The following is a 14,278-nucleotide window of genomic DNA, read 5'->3' on the forward strand; positions in this document are numbered from 1 at the left end:
CAGAGAGAGAAAGACAGAGAGATCTCTCTCTCCTTCACACACACAGATACACATGGCCATCGCGAGCGGGTCATGGGTAGCCACTGTGAACCACCATGCTAATCCCCACAGCTTCACTTCTCCGACCAAACCCATTTTCTTTCTTTCTCAAAAGCCTCACAATTTCCATGTCTGCTCGTCTCGATGCTCTATGGTTCTTGAGGAAGATGAAAAGAAGTCACCGAGTCCTAAAGAAGACAAGTGGCCATTTTTTGAACCTGGTCCGAATGACCTTAACCGGGTCTTATCCAGGTTTCTCCGAGACCCGGAAACTCGGAAACTTTCTTCTGAATTCTACGAGAAAGCTAAGGAGAACTCTGAGTTGAGAACGACCAAGCATCTGATAAGTTACTTGGTGAGTTCCAAGAGTTGGGACTTGCTTGTTTCTGTTTGTGAGGATCTCAGGGAACATAAAGCATTGCCTGATGGGCAAACGTGTTCGAATCTGATCAGGAGTTGCATCAGAGATAGGAAATTCCGAATCACACATTGCTTGCTTAGCGTGTTTAGATCAGACAAATCATTGGCGGTATCTGCATCTGATGCAGCGATGAAAGGCTTTAACAAACTCCAGATGTATAGTAGCACCATTCAAGTATTTGATAGGTTGAAACAATCTGTGGGAGTTGAGCCAAGCCCGGGTTGTTATTGCAGGATAATGGAGGCTCATGAGAAGATTGGTGAAAATCACAAGGTGGTTGAGTTGTTCCAAGAGTTTAAGAGTCAGAGGTTGAGTTTCTTGGCCAAGGAATCAGGCTCTATCTACACGATTGTATGCTCGTCCCTTGCAAAATCAGGACGTGCATTCGAAGCTCTAGAGGTTTTGGAGGAGATGAAAGATAAAGGAATTCCGGAGAGTAGTGAATTGTACTCTATGCTGATCCGTGCATTTGCGGAAGCGCGGGAGGTTGTAATAACCGAGAAGCTATTCAAAGAAGCAGGAGGGAAGAAACTGTTAAAGGATCCTGAAATGTGTTTGAAGGTTGTACTCATGTATGTCCGAGAAGGAAATATGGAGACAACTCTAGAGGTTGTGGCGGCGATGAGAAAGGCTGAGTTAAAGGTCACTGATTGCATACTCTGTGCGATTGTGAATGGATTCAGTAAGCAAAGAGGCTTTGCTGAAGCAGTTAAGGTTTATGAATGGGCTATGAAGGAAGAATGTGAGGCTGGGCAAGTGACTTATGCAATAGCCATCAATGCATACTGTCGGCTTGAGAAGTACAATAAGGCTGAGATGTTGTTTGATGAGATGGTGAAGAAGGGGTTTGATAAGTGTGTTGTTGCATACTCAAACATAATGGATATGTATGGGAAAACACGGAGACTAAGCGATGCAGTGAGACTCATGGCTAAGATGAAACAAAGAGGGTGTAAACCCAACATTTGGATTTACAATTCCTTGATTGATATGCATGGAAGGGCTATGGACTTAAGGAGGGCTGAAAAGATATGGAAAGAGATGAAGAGGGCGAAGGTGTTGCCGGACAAGGTGAGTTACACTAGTATGATCAGTGCATATAACAGATCAAAAGAGTTGGAGAGATGTGTGGAGCTTTACCAGGAGTTTAGGATGAACAGAGGAAAGATTGATAGGGCCATGGCAGGAATCATGGTCGGTGTATTCTCCAAAACCAGTAGGATTGATGAGCTAATGAGGCTGTTGCAGGACATGAAAGTTGAAGGAACCAGGCTTGATGCTAGGCTTTATTCCTCAGCTTTGAATGCTCTGCGTGATGCTGGTCTCAATTCCCAGATCAGATGGCTACAGGAAAGCTTTGACGCTGCACAAACTAGTACTTCAAAATATTCGAATACAAAGAACACAGGAACTTTAAGTTGAAAGGGAAAACTGTACAAGCCAAGATTATTTTTCTTGTAATTAAATGTACTATATTGCCAATAGAGATCTGCTATCTTGCAAATAGAAGATTTCCAGCTTAAGTTGTAAAGCCTTAATGAAAGCTTGGAATTTCCAAAATGATACATCAAAAAAAGGAACGGCTAAATTTTCAATACAACCAAAGAAAGACAAAGGAGTAACACAGAGTGGTCACCAAATGTATTTGTCACTCGGAATCATATGAATGGAAATAGTGAGAAGTACTAGAGCGAGCCAGTGAACCCACCTCAATATACTCATAATTATCTGCTTTCGAATCTCATTTGGAAACTGCTTTACCATCTACGGCTTGAGCTGTTTCTACAACTTTTGCATCACCAGAACAACATCCTCCTCCATGGTGATGATGATGACCGTGGGCGTGGTGATGGTTCTGCTTCCCCTTGAGATTCTTCCGCATGTCATAAGCATCCTCCCCATCGGCGTAGTACTTTGCTTCTACATCATTAATCTTGTAGCCTAATGTCTCAGTGTATAGATTGAATGCTGCTCGGTTACTTCTCCTCACATGCAACGAAACATACTCAGCCTCGTAAACCTGCCACAAAACCCCGACCGAGAATGAATTTAAAAAGTCCAAGTTCGAGAGTGAAAACAACTATCAACCTTTGAGGTCTGCTATTATTAGTTTCACAGGCAATCAGAAACTACTCGTCTCCGTCAGTCAAAAGCATAACACGACCGGAGACAAAACTTAATCTCTTTATACAATCTACAGAGCTTAAGTTACTTCAAATTCCAATGACAATTGCAACAATCACTTTGACACACAAAGTTTCTAACTTTCAATAAAATCCTTTAACTTACACCATTATATCAATCTTCAACATAAACTCAAACCACACAAATTCTTCTATATCATCCAATTATTCAACACGAAACTCTATATCAATTCAATGAATCTGCTTAATTGAATGCAAAGATATACGAAATTTGAAGATTAGAGGAGTAACCTGTTCCATGGCAGCTTGAGCGGCGGTCATGAGCTTAGTGGCGAGACCGAGCTTGCGATGGGTACGAAGAACGGCGAGAGAAGTGATGTGGCCGTGGCACTCGTTGCTCTCTTCCTCCATCTTAGCCAAGACATAGCCAACGATGCGACCATTGTAGTCCTCGGCGACGTAGAGAAGCTGAGGCCATGAGAGGATATGGTAGAGGTAGTACTTCATCTGGTAGTTCTCAGGAAGACACATGAGATTGCAGGCTTGCATCGCCAGCAGATCATCCACCGTCGCTCGCCTGATGCAAACCATGGCTGCTCAATTGCTCTCGCGCGGATAAAGAGGGGTTAGGGTTTTCGGTCTAATGCCTTTGGGCTTTATTAATCTGGGGACGAATTGTAATTATAGAGAAATATGAGGTCTTTATTGAAACTTTTGCTTATATTTTAGGGGCATTTAATGAAATTCATTATAAACTTTTTCAGTTTAGGATTTGAGGTCCAATTGGGCCTTGATTGTAATGGAGTAGGAAGATTCCGATAACCTTCACTTTCTATAAGCTTATTTCTCCGCAAATTTTCTTACTATACGAGATGTCAAATAACTCTGTGCCTTGTAAAGATTATGGATTTCAAACTCTCAGCTAGGCATATCTTTTTTATAGGAGAGACAGTCGAGAAATAATCAAAAGAAGAAGGACAAAGAGAGTTGGTGCAGAGATTAGATAACTGAATCTTCTCTTCTTTTTGCAAGTATCCCTCTAAAATTACTTTTAAAACAATCGGATACTTGCTAAAGAGGAAACATTAGTAGCCTTCTCCCATACTTTTCTAGGACTAAACAGAGAACCTTTGTCTTTTGGCTTCAGGTGGAGAATTTGCTAAACTAGACTGATCCCCTCTTTCTGCAGTTTCGCTGCTCGTGTTTGTTGTCACTGAATCGCTTGACGGGCTCTCTCTTTCTCCTTCATTCGTCCTTCTATCATGTGCCTCTCCCGGCAACCTTGGAGAAAACACAAGTAGTAAGAATTTTATAACTCCAGTTAGTGAGTGTTAAGGCATATGCATAACTAACAGAGGAGGAAAAAGACTTATATTTATCTTAAATCAGCTTTCCAATAATGCAACCAATGACAGCAAATAGACTTAAAAGAGCAATACCCTAATTGCAAAGTTGTGTCTGAATCGGTGTTCTGGAGGCTGCATTTACTGTCGTGGTTTATGAGAGCGTTCTTTGGATCTATAGCAAAGCATTTGATGTAGGATGGAACATAGTGGGTGAACGACGGGAGAAAGCTCCTCAGTTCTTGAACCTGTTTCAACAAGTAATTACAAGTCAGAGGAAGAAGCGTTCATTAGGAGATGATTCAACAAAAATAATAAGAACCTGTCTACGCAAGGTCTCGTTTTCCAACTCTGCTCGTTGTTCCTGCAAAGTATATATATGGCTAATCAAGAAACGAATTATACTTTTGCACTCTGTACCTAGTTATATAGGAGTCTTAAGACAAATAAACTGCACACTAGCTAGTTAGAGCATGAGCTTGTCAAAGGATAGCCACTGGTTTTAACAAGGTTCAGAATCATGTGATTACACATAAGCTTACATTTGGAAGCTAGAGAGGAAAAGCTAGTGTTTACCTTGAGGCGTGATTCTTCAAGTTGGTTAGTCAGCAATCGTTCCTGAAATCAGATAACCATAATCAGGACAATGCAAAGAGAAATGATGATGGAAGAGTGATATTACTAGTTACCTTTCGCTCTCTGACAGTAATCAATGCATGATATAGTTGCTGCTCAAGGCTTTGCAGCTCTTTAAAGGTCAGAGGATTCAAGCCCTTGCCCTGCAGTTGTCTACAACAGAACAGAACACACAAAGCCAAACACTAAAAACAAACACAAAGTAGAGAAGAATAAAGTAATGAACAAGCATAGTGAGATTTATTTAGTTTCCATACAAATGTTTCTCTTGAAGCTTTGAAAGTTGATCCTTTAAAATATCCACCTCTGCACAATCCTCCTGGAGGTTCTAAACAGCAATCAGATTTTCAAAAAAACAATTTCAAGATATATGAGACAAGAATGAATGATTCTCACCTCTGCTTTAGAAGCTGAAGAACTCTGGTGATTACCGTATCTGGAAAGTGTTTGCTTCATTCTAAAATCAAATGAGAATTCAAAATTAGGACTCTCTTCAGCTCAATCAGAAAACTTTTAATCTTAACAAACATGCAAAAACAAAAATCAATTACAGTTCCCGAAATCGATTCTAATCACAACAAGACAAGACATGCAAAAACAAAATTGAATCAAAAAGAAATAAGTGTTACCCAGTACTGGAGTACTCGAAGAGCTTGCCAGACTTAGAGAAGACGATGACAGCAACTTCAGCATCACAAAGAACAGAGAGCTCACGAGCTTTCTTAAGTAACCCAGAACGCCTCTTGGAAAAAGTGACTTGTCTGCTATTCGCATTCTCGATCCTCTTTATCTCGATTTTTCCACGACCCATTTTCCCCCAAAATTGAACAGAGAGAAGAAGGTAGAAGGAAGAAGAAGAAGAGGAAAGGTTCAATGTATTCCAAAATGGGTTTAGAAGTGCTTTTTGGGAATCTATTAATGGGAACACAAAAGATTGCTAAATTTGGATGGAATATTTTTGTTTTTATAGAAAAAAGAAAGAAAGGTAAAAACTCGGTAATGAATGTTGTGTGTTGCATGGCCACTGTTTTGCGTGCTCTCTTTTTTCAATTTTAGGGTTTTTTGCATGATACCTTTTTGCCACATTTGGAGGATTTTGTCAGTTCTTCTGGGTCCTACTTTCCCTTTTCTTCCTAAAGTTGTTTTTTTCTTTCCTCTTTTTTCCTTCCCTTTAAAATTAGATTTATTAGTACTAGTGTATTTTCTCTTTAATGTTGTTGTAAGACATAAATCAGACCAACAATGTTGACCGACATAAAAATAAAAAAAAGTTCAGAGCAACAATTAGAAACAATTTCAAAGTACCCCCAAGAATAAAATTGCAACAACTAGCATTGTTTGATGGTTACCATTATGTTATCAACTAGTGAGAGATAAAAAAACATACTGAGAAGTAATTTCTTACAACTAGTGTAGAACGACACTTTAGTAGCAGCTTTGTAACACCGGTTTTTTTTTTTTGACACTCAAATCAATAAATAGATAACGAGATTTTATCAGAGACTAAGAAACAAATTAAGAAAAGAAGCAGACCAAATCTCATGTTGGATATATAGCCTGTGTAAGTAAGTTTCTCAAAAGTGGTTTGGATAGCCTTCTAATTCAGTCCCTTATTTGTTGACCGTGGAACTGACAAAAATGAGATTCAAGCTAAGGGAAGAATATGGTCAAGGATACGACTTTGCCTCGAGAAAAGTAACCAATGATACGTCTTTTCAAACACCATACATGTTCAATAAAACTGTTCACCTTTGGAAATTATTAACAATTCAAATACACTCACTTTCTTCTTTTGGAATCAGAGTAATTTCAAGCTCTCTTCCAATTTTTAAGACAACTCATATGGCCTGCAATGTCGCCTTCCTATATTAATCTGAACCTGTGGATTATATACAACAATGCAAGAAAGGAGTTCCTTCGATTTAGGTGACTAACTATCAAGTAGATATTTTTCTAACTTTTCCTTTTGAACATTTTAGAAACTTGATTCTACAGACAACATTATATAGCTAGCATCGGATGCAACATAGATTACAATTAATTTACACTAGACGACTGTTCCATGCTTCTTCTATGCAGACTTCCCTCCAAACACCCTTATAAAACTGGATCTGAAAGATTCTCTAACTCCTCTCCAGTACGTATAGTTTGACCCATATAACCACAGATTCACTGCTTTTTTCCAACCATCTCTCGGGAACTCAATTTCTCTACCAATCCTGGACTCCTCCCAATCTTCTTCAGTGTCCTCCAAAAGCGGGAGCGCTTCAAAACCACCAGACTCCAGGTGCTTGATCCACCCGCGCATCAGATAGTTCACCACCTGCTCGTTTTCATATCCCAAATGGTGGGTTCATTATACCTAATTGCAGAGTTTGAAGAATTTATTGACTAGTTCATTATACCTCAGGGACTTCATCGTGTGGGCAGTGACCCGCTGGGCTGATCTCGTAGTATGGAGCGTTGGGGATTTCCTTCTTTATCTTCTTTCCCCATAACGGTCTCACCCATGGATCTTCTCTTCCATACATGAGACATATCTGAACATTGTTTTCCTTACACCTAGCATAAACCATCAAATAGCAGCATTCCTCATAAGCAATAACACCAATCACGCAGAGTAAAAAACATATAAAAACAAGAAACCACACTGTCTTATACCTAGATAAAGCTTCGGAGAAAGATAGCTCTCCACCAGGAGCAAGCATGATTGAAGCAAACGATGCTGCAGCAGCCGGATGCTGTGTGACCTCCACAATACGTGAGAATACTTTATCCACATTGATAGAATGGTCTGTGTAGACCTGTTTAAGTATCTCAGCTATGCTTTCAGGATCACTTATCTTTTGCCACCTGCAGTTTCATTGGGAAGTAAAGATATTAGACTGATAGAGATAGAAATAGAAAATGATACTTTTCAGGTGAGGAGATGTGTTAATAAAGTCTCCCTTACACCAATTCTGTGATTTTTTTCACTCTTTCCGGCAGAGGGAATGCTCCGGGCCATGGAAAGAGACGTGCTAGCTTTGGGGATCTTACTGGATTAGGGAAGAAACCCCAGAAAGGTGTTGCATTAAGCAAGGTAACACCCTTAACCAGGTGAGGATGGGTTGCTGCAAAGTAGAGAGCTACATACCCTCCAAGTGAGTTCCCTGCAATGTACACAGGCTCACCGATAACCTGTACAACACAAATACCACATACTCTTACCGACTCAGCAGCTTATTTCAGATGAAAAAGATCGTGATCTCAAACTAGAACACAAACGGAATCAAAGAACAGAGATGAATTCTAATATCTAGTGCATCCTAAACTTTCCCATTCCCAAAGCAACACCAGAAGACTCCATACCCACACTTTCAGGTTCTGAGCTGAAAACTATTGAAATCCATGAGTATACGACACATAGCAACAATCTACACTAAAAAAAAAAAGCTAACACACTGCTTTTGAAATTACGACTAAAAGAACAAAATCAACAGCTTAAAGAGTAATAGAACAACTGAACTCAGATATTGCTAACCTCTTCTACAAAATACTGAACTTGATCCCTCCAGAGATCCAGAGAGAATACAAGTTGATCAGCCCACGGTTCAGTTTTGTCACCAAATCCCCAAAATGGTTCCTTATCTTCCGAGGAACTGGTTTCTTCAGTCATGGTAGTAGGATCTTCAGTAGGGAGAGATAAACCCTGTCCAAGAAAATCAATAGCCCATACTCGATAATCCCTTCCCAAATCGGTAAGCTGCTTCTCATAGTGAAATGAACCAACGCCAAAGCCAGGAAGAAACAACACCGCAGGAGCATCGAGATTGTCACAACCGGCTTTCTCATAATGTACTCTAAGCTTGGGCTTCCACTCGCAGTGAGAATGACTGATTCGAGCAGCAATTTCACCATTTGATTCATCAGGCAAACCAGGAATCAAAACCTTTGACGTTGATTCTCCTCTTCTGGCTATACGACCCAAGTCATCATTCTCACCAACAACATAACCATCGGAATTTCCACTTCGAATCACAAGTCTGGATTTTTTGACCCCTGAGAATAACAAACTTGACCGATTTGGGACCAATCTTTTCGTTGCTAATTTACTACTCCAAGTAACCACAGAGCACTGGGGCACAACGTTCAGTGAGATTATCTCCATAACAAGTTCCTGCAAATGAACAACCAAAAGGCATATCCTTTAATACGAATTTTCCACTCATATATCTCAACTTCATAGCAAAGCTAAGAATAACAAGGAAAATCACATATGAAGCTGGAATCTTTGTATAGTTATCAGAATTTTGCTTCAAAAGCTGAAACCACATACAAAAAGTTGATGAACTTGCGGTAATCTTCTATGAACTCGTCTTATCAAATCCTAATCAAAACAAAGCAAATCAAGGTCAAGCCAATCTTCTATCAAATTGAAACCAAACAACAACAACACCACCCGATTCATCGACAAAGAACTCCAGCTATATAATAAACCCAGGAAGAAAAGAAAGAAAAGAGAGAGTTGCAACTTGTACCTTTTCAAATTCCAGAAGCGAGAAGCTTCATCAAATGGTCTCTCTGAGAGCGTTATTGAGAAATTAAGCGAGGAAAAATCTAAAGGTGAAGAAGAAATAGAAGAATTGGGTTGCTTGCTGGCTTGGTTAACTTCAATCGTTCGGTGCAAACCGACAGCAACGTTTTTATCGAGTTTTTATTTTTTCTTAAAGGATCCAAAATTCATACTGTATTATTAAGTGTAGGGTTATTTTTTTCACAATATGACATTTTGTTTTGGATCTGACATTGCTAATTTGACACCGATGTAACATTGCAAAAACACATGTTTGTTGCAAAAATATGACAGAATAATATTTTTTTTAAAAACAATTGATTTTTGATCTTCTTTTCCATTGTGTAACAATCGGAAAACAAAAAAAACAATCGAAAAACCTGCAGTTTTCATATCAAACAATATAAAACCCGTTTAATTTTTGAATGGTTTAATCACTATTTTAACGGTGTTATTTGAGTTTTCTAGTTGATTTTAAATGTTAGAGAATTGATCTTGTGTGAACTAAAAATCCTAATGGTCGAAGACTAGAAAGCGAAATACACTACTCTTCAATTAGAATACAGACAACTATCTCTAAACCGAGCGTAGAATCAATAGCAATAAACCGACCGTAGAAACTGGTTTCGCTGTAACCATAACCTTTCTTAATAAGACAACCGCGTTTTACCAGTAAACGACTTTTCCTCGCAATTTAATCCCACTTTTGTTATTTTTTCAAATTCGTTTTTCCTCGAAGGAGCATCGAGTAAATATATCATTAAAGAGCCTTTAATAACTTAGACATAATAATTATATCTTTAAAAAAAAAACAGAAAAATTCTTTGCTTTGCAACAAAGGCAGACAGACAAAAGGCTAATTCGGAGCTCTCCTCCACATCTTCTTCCAAAACACAAACAAACCCCCAAATTTCCAGAAAAATCAGATCATTCTTTCATCAATCTCGTCTTCTTTAATCTTAGGTGAGAATTCATCAGCTCAAAAACGCAGCACCCGATCGTTTTACGACTCAAATCAGAGAAGCTGATTCTTTTCCAATCATTCCAATTTCCATTTCTTCCTTGGGAGGTGATCGACGATTATTCAATTTATGTTTTTCAATTTCTCTTTCTGTATTCGTCAATTTGCTTGAATTTGATCCTAGGGTTTTGATTTTGTTGACTATTTTAGGTTTTACACCAAATTAGCCGTCGAAAGGGGTGCTTCTTTGATCTAATTTCGATGGCGGGATTAGAGAAAAACGCTGATTTCTCAGGGAAGACGACGAAATCGGCTACAACGACGTCGTTCTTCAACAGGTCGCTTACAATTCACGGAAGAACAGTGGTGGATTCGGGCCCCAAATCCCACAATCTCAATCCTTCTCTCAATCGTACCACCTCCATTACCAAATTCTACACCCCCGTAGAATCGATGGGAACTTCTCTTAAAGGCAAAGTCAAAAACCTTTGTAGATTATTCGAGACTTCCAAACCCGTTAAACCTGCCTTAGCTGAGATTCCTCAGAAGCAGAAATCCGGTAAATCCCTTTTACCCGAATCGCGGATATCGCCTTTTTCGAGCTTAAACAACTCGGTCATCCGTCTTCCCGGGACAGAGGACAGGATTGTGGTGTATTTTACTAGCTTGAGAGGGATTAGACGGACGTATGAGGATTGCTATGCTGTCAGAATGATATTTAGAGGGTTTCGGGTTTGGATCGATGAGCGCGACGTCTCCATGGATATCGCTTATAGGAAAGAGTTGCAGATTGCAATGGGAGAGAAGTCTGTGTCTTTGCCTCAAGTTTTCATTATGGGCAAGTATGTTGGTGGTGCTGATGTGATCAAGAGTTTGTTTGAGATTGGTGAGCTTGCTAAGATTCTTAAAGAGTTTCCAATGAGACAACCAGGGTTTGTTTGCCATTGCTGTGGGGACATTCGATTTGTTCCGTGTTCCAATTGTAGTGGCAGCAAGAAACTGTTTGATGAGGATGAAGATAGGGTCAAGAGATGTCCTGAATGCAATGAGAATGGATTGATACGTTGTCCTGATTGCTCTTCTTGAGATATATCATCAATGAACCTGAAAAAACCATTAAAAAAAAGAAGAAAAAAGAGGTATTTATTTCTCTTTTGATGTTTCCATTGTTGTGTAGAACAGTGAATGATGCTGCCACAAGTATCCGAAAATCTCTTTTGGATCAGCAGCATTTCACTTTGGGTTTTTTAAGGTTTGCGATCAACGGTAATGGGAATGCCGGTGATCGTGGATTTAGTTTATGTATGTGTTTGCTACTAAGGGCTAAATGTAATTGTGTAATCAAAATGTCTGAAACGGGTAGTAAGCATTTTGACTCTTGTGTGTCAATGTTGTGAAAGACAACTGTGTTCTTATGCTATATATTTGATTGTAAATATTTCGTGTGTTTATGGGCATCTTGTTGATTACGACAGTAATTGGGTGGTTCTACTCGCTTGATCGTCTTTTTATGACAACTTGGTTAGAAGTTTTCTACCGACATAATCCTCCATCGTTCTTGTTCGCTAACTCTCAAGTATGATCAAGGGCTCTCAGAACCAATTTATTGGTTGAGCGTAATTGAATGTTGGTGGTTAAAACATAACATATAAGACAATCATGTATCATTGACAATATTCTAATCTTGATTCCGCAAACATTCATGATTATATCGGTGACAAGTCCATAAGAAAAGGGTCATACTTCATTTTCGCATTTGATAAACTTTTGTTTCCGGCAAAATTACTTATTAGGTGAACTCAACATTTAACCTCTATTTCCGGCAAAATCATTACCTTAAAAGAAACTAATTCATTACTCATTCCAACGGACCAACTAGTCCTTTTGGCTTAGGTTGGAGCCAATCCGATAAGTTTGGAGAAATGACAAAATCAGACGTGGTAAAAGTGAACACTTGCATCACTAGTTACTTGATTTGTTTGAAGAGAGGTGTGACCTATAAGGAAACTATCCAACTCTTTCTAAAATGTCAAAGAGAGTTCTGAGGCTTTCTTAAGAAAATGCATCTATCCTACCTACGTTATTAGGTCCAAGAATAAATATTTGCAATCAGAAGCAAATTTCAATCTTGAAAAGCCCAAGTGTATAAAACGATGAGGCAACCTATCTGAAAACTCAACGTTTAAAAAGCCCAATATTGTTTTTGCCTTATTGTCATCATTATACAGAGAAGTATATGGTTTCTTTAGCTACTTGTTTTCTTATCTTTTGGCACGAGGAAATCCTTTTTACGTTTGAGTTTGCAACTTTCCTTCTTTTATAGTTTTAGTCAGAATTGACGGTTATAGATTGTTTTTCACGCAACGTTTTTTCTTTAATTAAAAGGTTACTTGAACAGTTGAACTACTTCTTACTAGTGGTATCTTCTTCACTCACGCATCCACCCCCCACTTGGACCCACTTAATACATACCTTACTTTATTATTCCGGTTTCCGACCCATTTTCAATCATAAATTCATAATCAAAAAATTTGTCCTATATGGAAAATTTATGTTTCTATCGACCGTGCTTCAAGCAAAAACCAAAGTTTATTTTGTATGATCGTGAATCTGAGAACGGGACGGCTCGATCGACTCTACCGTGTTTTTAGTCGAAAGGGTATAGTATTGAATTATTGATAGCTTTGGATAACCATGTTGTTTTTGCAATGTGACACATTTTGCCTATGTCGTGCTCGTGCTCGTGCATGAGCATGATCGAACGACTATGTGGGTGCTATCAATTCTTAGTCAATTCTGCATAAAACATTATGATTTCATGATTTCATACATTTAGGATGGTGACAATGTACTCAACAACTACTTATGCTGGTTTTGGCCCCAAAAAAACATCGTTTTCTAGTGTTTTGGAAACTCGTTAATTCGACGACCTCGCCCAATACGGATATGTTTGACGCGGCATTCATGTCTTGTCTTAATTGGTATGCTAAATATTATTCCAACCGTTAATATAAATATTTAGAGTTATGATTTGACTAAAAACATTAATTAAAATATGTATATTTCTTTTTTTTTTTTTTTCTTTTTTTTTTTTTTTTTTTTTTTAAAATATGTATATTTCGTAATAGTATTTCAAGTGTTAGTGTGCACTAATTTAAATGATTGATTTTTCTTGTAAGAATATTTCAAACTTTGAAATTAACTCTAGAAATCTTATGTAATGAAAACAAAACGAAAGTATATAGAATCACGATGAGATTAACTGGCTAAAAAGTAATCATCTTTCATACAAATTTGCTATACATTTTTTTAATAAGGACTTCTCTTTTAATGTGTAGGAAAGATGAAATCAAAACACACCTATAGATCTATTTTCCATAACACACAAGATCTGAACACGAAAAACAATTGTTATACCAGATATATACAATAGTGTTTTTTTTTTTGGTTTGAATGATATATACATTTACATATATATAAACACATATATTAACGTATAAAATATTACAGGAAATTTGATTGGAAATGAAGTCCAAGTTGAGTAAGTTTTATTTCAACCACCTCAAGGAATATATACGGCCTTGAAGCATACGTAACCATCTCAAAGGCAGTTTCAAATCAAACGTAGATGTTAGGGTATAATGTAAGATATTGAGATTCTTGTTGGCTAACGGAATATTATATCAATATCGAAATGTTGCCAGGATATGAGAACCATGTGATGATGATATATACGTGATTGCTTTTCTTCAACTTGGTGACAGAGAAAAAAAAAAGTTTAAAGGAGAAATAAAAGAACAAAAGCTGTTCAACCCAACCGAATTAGCTTGCAAACGAGTAAAGAGCAGATCTATGCCTCATCCGCTGAAGCATAATGCATGAAATGCTAGAATCCAACTCTCTTCGGTTTTTGTGCTATTATTTAGGATATTTCTGCCTGCTACACATTCGTTGTCGATATTTGAAAAACATTGGGATCAAAAGACATCTTATATGAATAAAAATATATTTGTTAATTGTTATACATAATTTGATGTTATTTTGACATACTATGACAATACATATGTTATCGTCACCGCAATATTAATTAACTGTTTTCGTCAACAGTGTATAAATGATTCCCATAACATTATTAAACGTTGAATGGTAGGAAGAACAACTTGGTATGTTATATATATA

The 14,278-nt window shown here is 37.9% G+C and overlaps 5 protein-coding genes across 9 annotated transcripts; 2 read left to right on the forward strand and 3 right to left on the reverse strand.

The window, feature by feature from the left end:
* Positions 1–14: 14 nt before the first annotated feature.
* Positions 15–2,068, forward strand: AT5G13770 (Pentatricopeptide repeat (PPR-like) superfamily protein). The gene has a single exon (NM_121380.3). It carries the CDS (start codon positions 53–55, stop codon positions 1,880–1,882), a length of 1,830 nt encoding a protein of 609 aa, NP_196881.2. The 5' UTR covers positions 15–52; the 3' UTR covers positions 1,883–2,068.
* AT5G13780 (Acyl-CoA N-acyltransferases (NAT) superfamily protein) lies at positions 1,851–3,267 on the reverse strand. The gene is made up of 2 exons (NM_121381.4): positions 2,896–3,267; positions 1,851–2,480 (listed from the first exon to the last, which is right to left on the reverse strand). Exons 1-2 carry the CDS (start codon positions 3,193–3,195, stop codon positions 2,202–2,204), a joined length of 579 nt encoding a protein of 192 aa, NP_196882.1. The 5' UTR covers positions 3,196–3,267; the 3' UTR covers positions 1,851–2,201.
* Positions 3,268–3,453: 186 nt separating this feature from the next.
* Positions 3,454–5,550, reverse strand: AGL15 (AGAMOUS-like 15). 2 transcript variants are annotated; one of them, NM_001343293.1, is made up of 8 exons: positions 5,213–5,550; positions 4,980–5,040; positions 4,841–4,911; positions 4,637–4,736; positions 4,524–4,565; positions 4,270–4,311; positions 4,044–4,195; positions 3,454–3,885 (listed from the first exon to the last, which is right to left on the reverse strand). In NM_001343293.1, the coding sequence occupies exons 1-8, from the start codon at positions 5,392–5,394 to the stop codon at positions 3,720–3,722; spliced, it is 816 nt and encodes a 271-aa protein (NP_001330207.1). In that variant the 5' UTR covers positions 5,395–5,550; the 3' UTR covers positions 3,454–3,719. The 2 variants fall into 2 exon arrangements, with proteins under 2 accessions (NP_001330207.1, NP_196883.1); NM_121382.3 differs by having other exon boundaries at positions 3,510–3,885; positions 4,841–4,902; positions 5,213–5,456.
* A 774-nt stretch (positions 5,551–6,324) lies between these two features.
* Positions 6,325–9,405, reverse strand: PPH (pheophytinase). Of its 4 annotated transcripts, none has more exons than NM_121383.4 (7): positions 9,104–9,405; positions 8,902–8,952; positions 8,107–8,742; positions 7,537–7,763; positions 7,245–7,436; positions 6,989–7,145; positions 6,325–6,906 (listed from the first exon to the last, which is right to left on the reverse strand). In NM_121383.4, the coding sequence occupies exons 3-7, from the start codon at positions 8,731–8,733 to the stop codon at positions 6,655–6,657; spliced, it is 1,455 nt and encodes a 484-aa protein (NP_196884.1). In that variant the 5' UTR covers positions 8,734–8,742; positions 8,902–8,952; positions 9,104–9,405; the 3' UTR covers positions 6,325–6,654. The 4 variants fall into 4 exon arrangements, with proteins under 4 accessions (NP_196884.1, NP_850815.1, NP_001330304.1 ...); NM_001343294.1 differs by having other exon boundaries at positions 6,327–6,906; positions 8,840–8,952; positions 9,104–9,300; NM_180484.3 differs by lacking the exon at positions 8,902–8,952.
* A 334-nt stretch (positions 9,406–9,739) lies between these two features.
* Positions 9,740–11,611, forward strand: AT5G13810 (Glutaredoxin family protein). Its single transcript, NM_121384.5, has 2 exons — positions 9,740–10,207; positions 10,310–11,611. Exon 2 carries the CDS (start codon positions 10,361–10,363, stop codon positions 11,183–11,185), a length of 825 nt encoding a protein of 274 aa, NP_196885.1. The 5' UTR covers positions 9,740–10,207; positions 10,310–10,360; the 3' UTR covers positions 11,186–11,611.
* Positions 11,612–14,278: the final 2,667 nt, after the last annotated feature.

The sequence above is a fragment of the Arabidopsis thaliana genome, chromosome 5 (assembly GCF_000001735.4).
Source record: "Arabidopsis thaliana chromosome 5, partial sequence".
NCBI classification, from domain to species: Eukaryota; Viridiplantae; Streptophyta; class Magnoliopsida; order Brassicales; family Brassicaceae; genus Arabidopsis; species Arabidopsis thaliana.

What these genes read in the sequence shown, in the direction of transcription:
- AT5G13770 (NM_121380.3), top strand. Translation starts at nt 53, where the DNA reads ATGGCCATCGCGAGCGGGTCATGGGTAGCCACTGTGAACCACCATGCT.
- AT5G13780 (NM_121381.4), bottom strand. Translation starts at nt 3,195, where the DNA reads ATGGTTTGCATCAGGCGAGCGACGGTGGATGATCTGCTGGCGATGCAA. An exon ending in CTCAAGCTGCCATGGAACAG is followed by an intron (nt 2,481 to 2,895) that starts GTTACTCCTCTA and finishes GTTTTGTGGCAG; the next exon opens with GTTTACGAGGCTGAGTATGT.
- AGL15 (NM_001343293.1), bottom strand. Translation starts at nt 5,394, where the DNA reads ATGGGTCGTGGAAAAATCGAGATAAAGAGGATCGAGAATGCGAATAGC. An exon ending in TTACTGTCAGAGAGCGAAAG is followed by an intron (nt 4,566 to 4,636) that starts GTAACTAGTAAT and finishes ATCTGATTTCAG; the next exon opens with GAACGATTGCTGACTAACCA. An exon ending in ACGAGACCTTGCGTAGACAG is followed by an intron (nt 4,196 to 4,269) that starts GTTCTTATTATT and finishes TTGTTGAAACAG; the next exon opens with GTTCAAGAACTGAGGAGCTT.
- PPH (NM_001343294.1), bottom strand. Translation starts at nt 8,899, where the DNA reads ATGTGGTTTCAGCTTTTGAAGCAAAATTCTGATAACTATACAAAGATT. An exon ending in CAAAGATTCCAGCTTCATAT is followed by an intron (nt 8,743 to 8,839) that starts GTGATTTTCCTT and finishes GTTCATTTGCAG; the next exon opens with GAACTTGTTATGGAGATAAT. An exon ending in AAAAAAATCACAGAATTGGT is followed by an intron (nt 7,437 to 7,536) that starts GTAAGGGAGACT and finishes ATGAAACTGCAG; the next exon opens with GTGGCAAAAGATAAGTGATC.
- AT5G13810 (NM_121384.5), top strand. Translation starts at nt 10,361, where the DNA reads ATGGCGGGATTAGAGAAAAACGCTGATTTCTCAGGGAAGACGACGAAA.